Raw genomic sequence first — 8681 nt, 5'->3', positions numbered from 1 at the left:
CTTTGGTACTGGTCATCTGTAATAAAAATATAAACGAATAACTAACTATTATGTCAAATATATCTTGAGTCAGATTTTTCTGGCAGGCAATGTTTATTTATTTTTTTAGTATGGGGCCAAGATGAGAGTTTATAAATTAAACTAATTTGGTACGACCCAAAGTGACAGCAAAAAACGTAGCAAAGTTCAAATGACTTAAAAAAATAAATACGTTTATTAAATGATACTATGGATATTTAATCTATTCTTTATCAATGCTCGGTTGTTTTTTTAGTTATAAATTAATTTCGGATGCTATTTGGAGGAGACTACTTCCTGTCACATGTCAGCCCTGACTGATCACATGATCATAAGACAAAAATGAAAGCTGGGAGCTGCCAGCTAAACCCTGCGCTGATTATTGTTTTGGTTTTTAAGCTATGTTTTTATGGTGTGTCTAACTCAAGTGAACTGCAGGTAAGATTTTGTTTAGATGTAACCATATTCTACTGTTAGTGTGTTCTTAGATCAATTGCACAAATCGCGTTTTCGTCGACAGACATTCTTGTAACAGATGTTTCTTAACAGGTATGTAAGCTGTGTAACGGGACGGTCCTGAGCAACAGCACAGTGGGACTGTTTTGCTCTTCGTCTGCAGGTCGGATTGGGGGGCGTTGCTGTCTCAATAATGGAACCTCGGGCGACACCGATAGAATTACTGGGTACTTGTTGTCTCATGTTGCCTTATGAGTTTATTTTGTGTTGTGGTTGTCATATTATGTTGTAATAAACATAACAAAACTAACTGCCATAATTATTCTAAGTATCCTTTATTCATTTTGCATTGTTGTGGGCAGATTGGACCTTTCCAACTGCTCTTTGGCTCAGGTTGGAAATCTTCAGGAAGCGTCTACAGCAACAATTATGTATGTAAATCTTAGTTTGGGATATATTACTGAAAATTGTTTAGTTAAAATACTATTTAAATATTGTGAAACTGAAGAATGATCAACACGTGTCAATAATTTGTTGTTTTGCAGAGACCTTTCACTCAACCCAATTGACAACATCAGTGATTTCTCATTTCAAGGATTTATTGAGTTAGATTATCTGTAAGTATGTTTCTTTAGTAAAGAACCTTATTGTTTGTGTGTTTTGAAACGGTTTTGTGTTTCTTAGGATCTTACCAGTAAAAGTACTTTGTCCTGGTGGTGCCATATCTTGGAAGAAAATTGAGGAGAAGAAAGGAAATCGTTTTTGTGAAGGCCAGAACAGTATGTGCAATCAAACCAGACAAATGTGTAAGTACTGATAACACAAAGGTCCCCATTAAGGAGTCAAAGATAAACAGGCATTGTAATGATTGGTAATCCTCTTTTGAAGCCACAGGCTGTCCTGAAAACTCCCAATGTGCTCCTTTTGGTCCTGGTTTGTTTGAATGCAGCTGTGCTGACAACTACCATGGGTACAAGTGTCTGCGGGAGGTTAGTCCCTCAGTAACAAACTAGAACAGGGGTGGGCAAACTATGGCCCGGGGACCACACACTGCCCTTGGGGCTTATTAATCCGGCCCGCCAAATGTGACCAAATTATATTAAAATAGGTAAGGGTAAACCGTGTTCAATTTACCTTTCTCCTGTAATGCCAGTGTTTCTCCCAAAAAATATATCAACCTTGTTCGCGTGTATTACTCTCTTATTCTCTTATCAGCCCTTCTGCAGAAATTATCTTGTCAAAGAAAAGTGGAGAGTGAGCGCCGAGTGTTTAATACGGAGTGGACAACAAAATATTTTTACATATTTTTTCACTTTTGCCTAATATGCCAAGAAACTGTCGCAATTTTCTAAGAGTACAATATCAGCCGTCCCTTTGCTACGAAGCATGCCAACTACGCTAGCAAGAAGTCAACGCAGGAACGTGCGGCTACGGCTCAGAGGTTGGCAGCCAATTTACAGTCAGTAACATTTTTTTTTTTTTTTTTTAACCGGCAAACAGATTCAAGAGTCAATTACCAAGGCAAGTTTTTTGCTGACATTCATTAGCAAAAGCTAGCAAACCTTTCTCCAATTTTTAAAAAGAATGCATTCGGAAAACAGTTTGTACAATGAGCCTGCATATTTATGCTTTGCTACTTGTTACAGGCCATATCTCATATATATATATATATATATATATATCTCCTGGCCCAGCCCCTCTGTCAAATTTTAGAAACCATGTGCCCATGTGACAAAAAGTTTGCCCACCCCTGAACTAGAATATAAACAAATGTAACACTTAACTATATATTAAAACAAACTTTACATTTGTTTTGCCTAACAATGTATTTCTTGCCACTAGGGGGAGTTTCCAGTTCTTCAAGTGTTTGGGCCTCTTAGCGCATCAACTGTGGTCATCTCTTTTGTGCTGTGGTTTACACAAAGACGCATGGCCAAACCACTCTGATTTTGATTTACCAAATGACTACTGATTTTAAAAGTGAAGGGATCAGGAATGAGTTGACACTCTATAGCTTTTTAAATGGATTGTCTTTTAAAGCTGACATGCAAGGAAAAATATTTTGTCAACTGTGCAAAACCACTTTTTGTTTATTTGAAAAAAATAATTTATAAAAAGGGAAAACGTTTACATTATTTCCTGCACTGACAAAGTTACATTGCGTTACAAAGCTACACTTTACTGTGGTTATTATTTTAAGTGATTGACGTGTTTTATTTCTGTTTGGACTAAATGTCCTGGTTTATCAATGATGTTGTTCTTTATGCAACTAATAAACAATTTAAGACATTGTAAAATTGAATTAGCTATTATTGCTGAATAACAAGACACAGAGCTTACCAAGATGACAATGACTAGCAATTTGTGATGATGAAGTATTTTGAGAGCTGTTAGAAAAGCATCTGCAATAAAATCTGTTACCAAAGAAATTCAAACACAGTTTAAAAAGTGAATGCAGTTTGAGATACATTTATTGCATGCTAGAAGCATGATATTGTGTTTCTTCATTTATGTTTAACTGCGACAGTGCAGTTTACATGTCCACATTTTTTACACGGAGCACCACAGGAACCGAGGTGCAAGGAATCATGCCCAGATCTGTGATAACCAGGTCCACAAAGTCTGGGGGAGTCACATCATAGACCAGATTCAAAAGGCCTAAGAGAGGTACCTCCTGCCAATTCTCCAACTGTGTCTTCCCTTTACGAGTAACTATGAGATCATCAGGGTCATCTGGCAAAAAACAGTTCCAGTTTTACTTCAGCATTTTGTGTAACTATTAATATCTATTGTAACATATTGTAACATACCAAGTTCATTGGACACAAATGAGTCAGTCTGGACCCTCTCGCAGAACTTGTAAGTCTCACAGCACACCAAGACAGGCACATTAAAGGCTTTGGCCACTAGAGCAATTTGAGAGGTTCCTACTCGAGACATGACATACCCATTGGCGAGTAAAGCGTGAGCACCGAGGAACACCTTTGACACCTGTACAGCATGATTGGACAATAGTTTTAAAATAAATATGAATACCAAAGCTAAGTGCATTAATACTGATACCTCTGGAAGAATGTATGAAACAGCTGAAATAAGGACATAGGTACAGCTGATGCCCCTCTGGACCAGACGCCTCAAAGCCTCTCGTCCCTCCAGTCGTGGTCTACTGTCCACCACAATCACGCGGAATTTTATGTTCTTCTCAAAGGCTTCGCACAAAATGTTGTTGACCAGTGAGGAGCTGAAGAGAGACAGTCAAGACATGATATGTAATAAACAGTGGTCCCTTGCGATATCGCGGTTCACCTTTCGCAGTCTCGCTGTTTCACTGATTTTTTTGGGTGCAATTTTGCATGCTTTTTTACAGTGTATGAATGTGCATTGTGTTCTGCATCCTGATTGGCTAAGGGACTGTAGACCACTGTCAGTCAATCTCCTCTGCCATGTCTGCTGTACAGTACAGAATGCGTTAAGCTTGCCAAATTTGCATAAATATTCGATCAACACTATAGTGGACTGGTGCCAGGACAAAGAGGCACAGTCAGAGGAACTGTGAAATATGCGTGAGCCACTATTAATTAATCAAACAAGAGAGAAATGTGAGATAATGTTAATGTCTGTCTGAGAAAAGTGTATAAGTAATTATTAAAACATATAATAATTGTTAAAAAATAAAGCTGACTACTTCACAGATTTCACCTATTGCGGGTTATTTTTAGAATGTAACACCACAATAAACAAGGGACCACTGTATAGTGTTATAGTGTTCTAGATGTGTGGTTAAGCTGCTTACCATCCATACACAAGAATTACATCTCCATCACTGATTTTTTCTATTGCACACTTGGCAATAGCTTTAGCAGCAAGAGTGATCTTCTCATTAATGTAGCAATCAATGCAGTACAGCAACTTGCTTTTAGCCTAATAAATATCAGATGGTTTAGGAGCATGTTAACGGTAAATAATTGTATTACATTATTTTAAGATGTGATACCTCTTTATCTTTACACTGGCTAGGGATATTAGAGATTTCCTTCTTGATGTATTTGATTGCGTTTCCCATGCTGGCTGATAGAGGGCGACACTGGTTCAAAAAACTGTTGGGGGGGAAAGTAAAAACAGTTTCTAGGGGGTTAGGGTGAAAAGACAATCACCTTTAAAAACAAAAAGCATCGTTCTTTAAAAAAAAAAAAAAACATACAAAAATACTTTACCTGATATAGGGCTTCAGCTTATTAACCAAGTCCCTCGAGAGCTCTTCACTTGGAGGTGTAGTGTAGTCTCTTATCACCTGCAAAGAATTACATAAGCTAGGATTATAAACAAGAATGCATGTTTTTTTTTTGTCTCAAATACAGATGTGTACTAGGTTTTGTATCTGAGTTGTACCTGTTTAAAGGCATGTAAAAGAGCCACAGAGCGGGCATTGGATCCTGCTACGATTCCCTGTGAATACTGGAGTCCTAATCGTACAATAGCAGGATGGATCACTGTGGAAGGAATGCTGCCACAAAAATAATTACAAAAATTACAATAATGTGATTAATTATATATATATATATATATATATATATATATATATATATATATATATATATATATATATATATATATATATACACACACACATATATATATAAAATGGTTGTTTTACCTAAGTTGCTGTGTTAATGGAGCTTTTCGGCTGTACTGGTGAAGGTGGGAAAATAAGCTGACTTTGTACCCATAGTCAGAGCGGAAAGGAATCTGAGCAAAGAAACATGTAACTACACATCAAAGAGTCAAGCATTGCTTACATTGAGTACATTGTTAGAAAATAATAACTGCAAATAAAACGTTATGGACACACTACTACTGTACTACAGCACATAAAGGCAAAAAAAATCCCCATTTAAGCTTTCAACTGGATACATACCATCTTTTTCACCCAAATAAATATTAAAACACTAAAATAGCAATTCACTTCAGTGTTGTACCTTTTTAACTGCAATGTTCCCTGGTGTCTGAAAAAATGTTAGGTCCAACCACATGCATTTAGACTTTGTTTAAATGTTATTTACATAAAGATATTAGTATTGTTTTCCAAAAACTCTATGGTGCAATATATCTTAGAATAGCTAAATATAAAAGCTTACTTGTTGTCTTTCCAACTTTTTAGCTAATTTCTTTAAAACTTCTGGGTTATCAACTTGAATATGTTCAGGAAGTCTCTTAACCACTGAAAAGGTAAAAATCAAGGCTTTATCAATCTGTAATTATGTTAAATGTTGTATTTACCACCAGTATTTCCCAATACCTGGCTGTAGTTCACTTGGTGCTACTTTTGATTTACTGGGTGCTGCCTGTGGGCCTCCATCTCCCTTCTTGCTTTGTTTGGACGCCCTCTCTGCTTCTTGACGAGCTCTCCTCTCGGCTTTCAGCTCAGCTTTGCTCTTTGTGGGTTTCTCTGAAGCTGTGGTCGTCTCTGTTACAGGTTCAATCACGACAGGAGCTGGCACTGTAGAGGGAACTATACAGACCAACAAAAAAGGGAAATGCAATGAATACAGATTTGTGATTTCGTAATTCAAATCATATAAAGACAATGGTAAAACAACCTTTCTGTGATGGAGCTTGTGCTGGTGGTTGTGGAACTGCAGCTGGGGAGGGTGCAGGCTTTTCCTTTTCACTGTTCTTTGGAGCCTTGTCATCTTTCTTCTCTTTCCCCTTCTTCTGTTGTTTCTTCTCTTTTCTGAGACGCTGTTTTTCTTCTTTAGTCAACTCTCTGCCCTCATTCTATTGTTAAGCAAAACATACATACATTTTAAAGAGAAGCCTAATCTTGCCTTGAAATCCAAAAATGTAATGCAAAAGTACACAAACCTTTGCTCGATCAATTTCACCTTTATTTTCAGATACATCTGAAACAATAAATGTTTTGTATTTTAAATCTTACTGCAGTGTTTCTATTTTGAAGCGTTGTAAGGTTCATGTCTGGTCCCTCACTACAATAATAACCCTAACCCTGACAGTCTGATATTTCCCATACATTAAATTAACATTCAATTCACAATAATGAGATGATGCAACACATGTCGCACAAACCCACTGAGAGAAGAGTAGCCTTTTGCATTCTGCCGCTAAGGCTAGCACCTGTAGCCTATAATACCTGTTTTCCCCAAGGGCTCATACCGGAATATGAGGGAAAAGATTTTACGGGGCTGCGTTGAACATATCACCATAAGGATACAAAGAAAATATGCTAAAGTCAGCTGTCACAAACTGCCATCCTCACCTGTCACTCCACTGTCCGCCATGTTTACGGAGCTCTCCACTTCCTGCTGCTGCGGGGGCAGCCTAAACTATACTGACCCCTACTGGAAGTAAAACGTACTGCTGGTCTTCAACAAACGTTAAAATTATGGAAATGTTAATCATCCATCTAAACATTTATGGCATAGGCCTACTACAAATGTAGTTTAAACGTAATGCACACTTTTATTTATAACTAACCTAATCTAAATGCTAGTCTGTAGGCAATGTGATTATATAGCCTATTAGCCTACTAGACTACTGGATTGGCTAACTCTTTTTGAATAGTTATATAGTCTATTAAATATATTTTTAGTTTTATTTCTATACTTGACAAAGACATTGAAGAATAAATGGTACAGACCCACAAAAACATTTCTGCAATCTGTAGGCCTTTTTGATGTAATATTGTAAATGTTAATGGAGTTACATGTTAGGGCCCCAAAGCAACATATTATGTCATTAACTAGTACTTAAGTCAATAAAAATTACATATGTGTAATTTAGCTCTGTACGAATACAGTAGTGTATTCATTTGCAGCCAGTAATGAATAGAGAGGCAATGCCATGTATACAGTGTTGGTGGAATGATTTTTGAGATGGGTGAAGGAGGGTAGATATCGCATACATGATTTTACATTTTATTGCAAAAATTACAGACATCTAAATTTGTCTTTGAAATAGTCAAGTATTTATTATATTTTCAACTGAACAACAACATAAAAAACAGTATAAAACAGTAAGAATAAAAGGAAGAGAATGCAGCCTTAGAGCACAACGCCCCTGTCTCTCCACGTGGGTGTCTGCTGTTTGAATTCACGACGCAGTAGCTGGTTGAAGGGGACCAAACCTCACAGTAACACCTGACTTGGTTCCGTTTGACCAGCCACAGCAAGGTGTGCTGCTTCAGCTGCAAGAGCCAGGGATAGAGAGGAGCAGAACAATGCAGATACAGAAAACTGGAAAGAAGGATTTCATCTTTTCTTCATGTGATTCTTACCTGAAAACACACACAAAAAAGCCAGGATTAGTGATGCTGCAAGACAGAACAAGTCAGACATGTTACCAAGCAGACAGGTTCTATTTTGAGGTTGGGGGAAGCCTAGTTTGTTCCCAAAGCAGCCTATAGGGGTAAACCCCAGTCCACAGTGACAGTGCCACATCCCGGCCCCCCTCCTCCCCCCTCTTCCCCTATTTGAGAGCCCTGTGGTTGCTATAATGGGTGACAGCTGTGCTCTGTCAATCCTTTTTGACGGTCAGCAGTTGGGGCAGGGACCCTGAGACTCGATCAGCAGCAACAGCAGCGGCACACAAGAGTAATCCTACGTCCATGAGCTGAAGCAACACACACCAGGCCCTTCACCTGTCGTCTCTGGCCACACTTGCAGGCGCACACCCTTCCCTCTCATAAAACACACAGGCTGTCCTCCATCTTACAAACTCCTAAAAAGTCTAAAAACAGGCTTCTTCTTCTGTGGTGGATCTGTGCATACTTCCCCTTGCAACCACACACTTCCTTACATTCCATAAGAGGCGTATTAATATGGGGATATAAGGAAGCATGTCTTCGCAAGGGGCAACAACTGGATGCTCAGAGGACACAAAGCACCCTTTCATAGCCACAGATGCAGAGAAGCGTCAACCGGCAGCTTGACAATAGTTAACTGTGACGGCTGGAGCAATGGCATCAGACAACTTGAAATTTATATAATGTTAGTCACATAAACCAGCAATTTTGAATTTTGATAATGACTGAAAAATTGTTAGGTTAATTTAAAGCTAGTGTTTGAATGTTGTTGATAGAATGACAAAGAGCTAGAAATAATTGAAAAGTTATAAAAGACACTTCAACAGTACTGACAAGCCACACATATTTCAAAAAAATTTTGAAAACTAAACAGACTGAATCATTTCTA

General features: G+C 38.0%; 2 protein-coding genes across 2 annotated transcripts; one reads left to right on the top strand and one right to left on the bottom strand.

Annotated features, from left to right (window-relative positions):
• Nucleotides 1-347: 347 nt before the first annotated feature.
• On the top strand, nt 348-2901 carry atraid (all-trans retinoic acid-induced differentiation factor). The gene is made up of 7 exons (XM_033990417.2): nt 348-456; nt 568-701; nt 837-905; nt 1020-1091; nt 1159-1280; nt 1363-1463; nt 2317-2901. The coding sequence occupies exons 1-7, from the start codon at nt 361-363 to the stop codon at nt 2419-2421; spliced, it is 699 nt and encodes a 232-aa protein (XP_033846308.1). The 5' UTR covers nt 348-360; the 3' UTR covers nt 2422-2901.
• A 26-nt stretch (nt 2902-2927) lies between these two features.
• Nucleotides 2928-6802, bottom strand: eif2b4 (eukaryotic translation initiation factor 2B, subunit 4 delta). The gene is made up of 13 exons (XM_033990412.2): nt 6749-6802; nt 6337-6374; nt 6072-6249; nt 5771-5983; nt 5610-5692; nt 5129-5220; nt 4864-4978; nt 4689-4765; nt 4469-4571; nt 4268-4395; nt 3538-3715; nt 3285-3465; nt 2928-3207 (listed from the first exon to the last, which is right to left on the bottom strand). The coding sequence occupies exons 1-13, from the start codon at nt 6768-6770 to the stop codon at nt 3008-3010; spliced, it is 1608 nt and encodes a 535-aa protein (XP_033846303.1). The 5' UTR covers nt 6771-6802; the 3' UTR covers nt 2928-3007.
• Nucleotides 6803-8681: the final 1879 nt, after the last annotated feature.

Source organism: Periophthalmus magnuspinnatus, chromosome 24 (assembly GCF_009829125.3).
Source record: "Periophthalmus magnuspinnatus isolate fPerMag1 chromosome 24, fPerMag1.2.pri, whole genome shotgun sequence".
Lineage (NCBI taxonomy): Eukaryota > Metazoa > Chordata > Actinopteri > Gobiiformes > Gobiidae > Periophthalmus > Periophthalmus magnuspinnatus.
The sequence above is the reverse complement of the archived record's forward strand: the minus strand, read 5'-3'. Positions and strand labels throughout refer to the sequence as shown.

Excerpts from the sequence above, each read along its gene's own strand:
- atraid (XM_033990417.2), top strand. The coding sequence starts at position 361 with ATGAAAGCTGGGAGCTGCCAGCTAAACCCTGCGCTGATTATTGTTTTG. Across the intron at positions 906-1,019 it reads GCGTCTACAGCAACAATTAT|AGACCTTTCACTCAACCCAA; the intron begins GTATGTAAATCT and ends GTTGTTTTGCAG. Across the intron at positions 1,092-1,158 it reads TTTATTGAGTTAGATTATCT|GATCTTACCAGTAAAAGTAC; the intron begins GTAAGTATGTTT and ends TGTGTTTCTTAG.
- eif2b4 (XM_033990412.2), bottom strand. The coding sequence starts at position 6,770 with ATGGCGGACAGTGGAGTGACAG. Across the intron at positions 5,693-5,770 it reads ACCAAGTGAACTACAGCCAG|TGGTTAAGAGACTTCCTGAA; the intron begins GTATTGGGAAAT and ends TTACCTTTTCAG. Across the intron at positions 5,221-5,609 it reads AAAAGTTGGAAAGACAACAA|ATTCCTTTCCGCTCTGACTA; the intron begins GTAAGCTTTTAT and ends TTCTTTGCTCAG.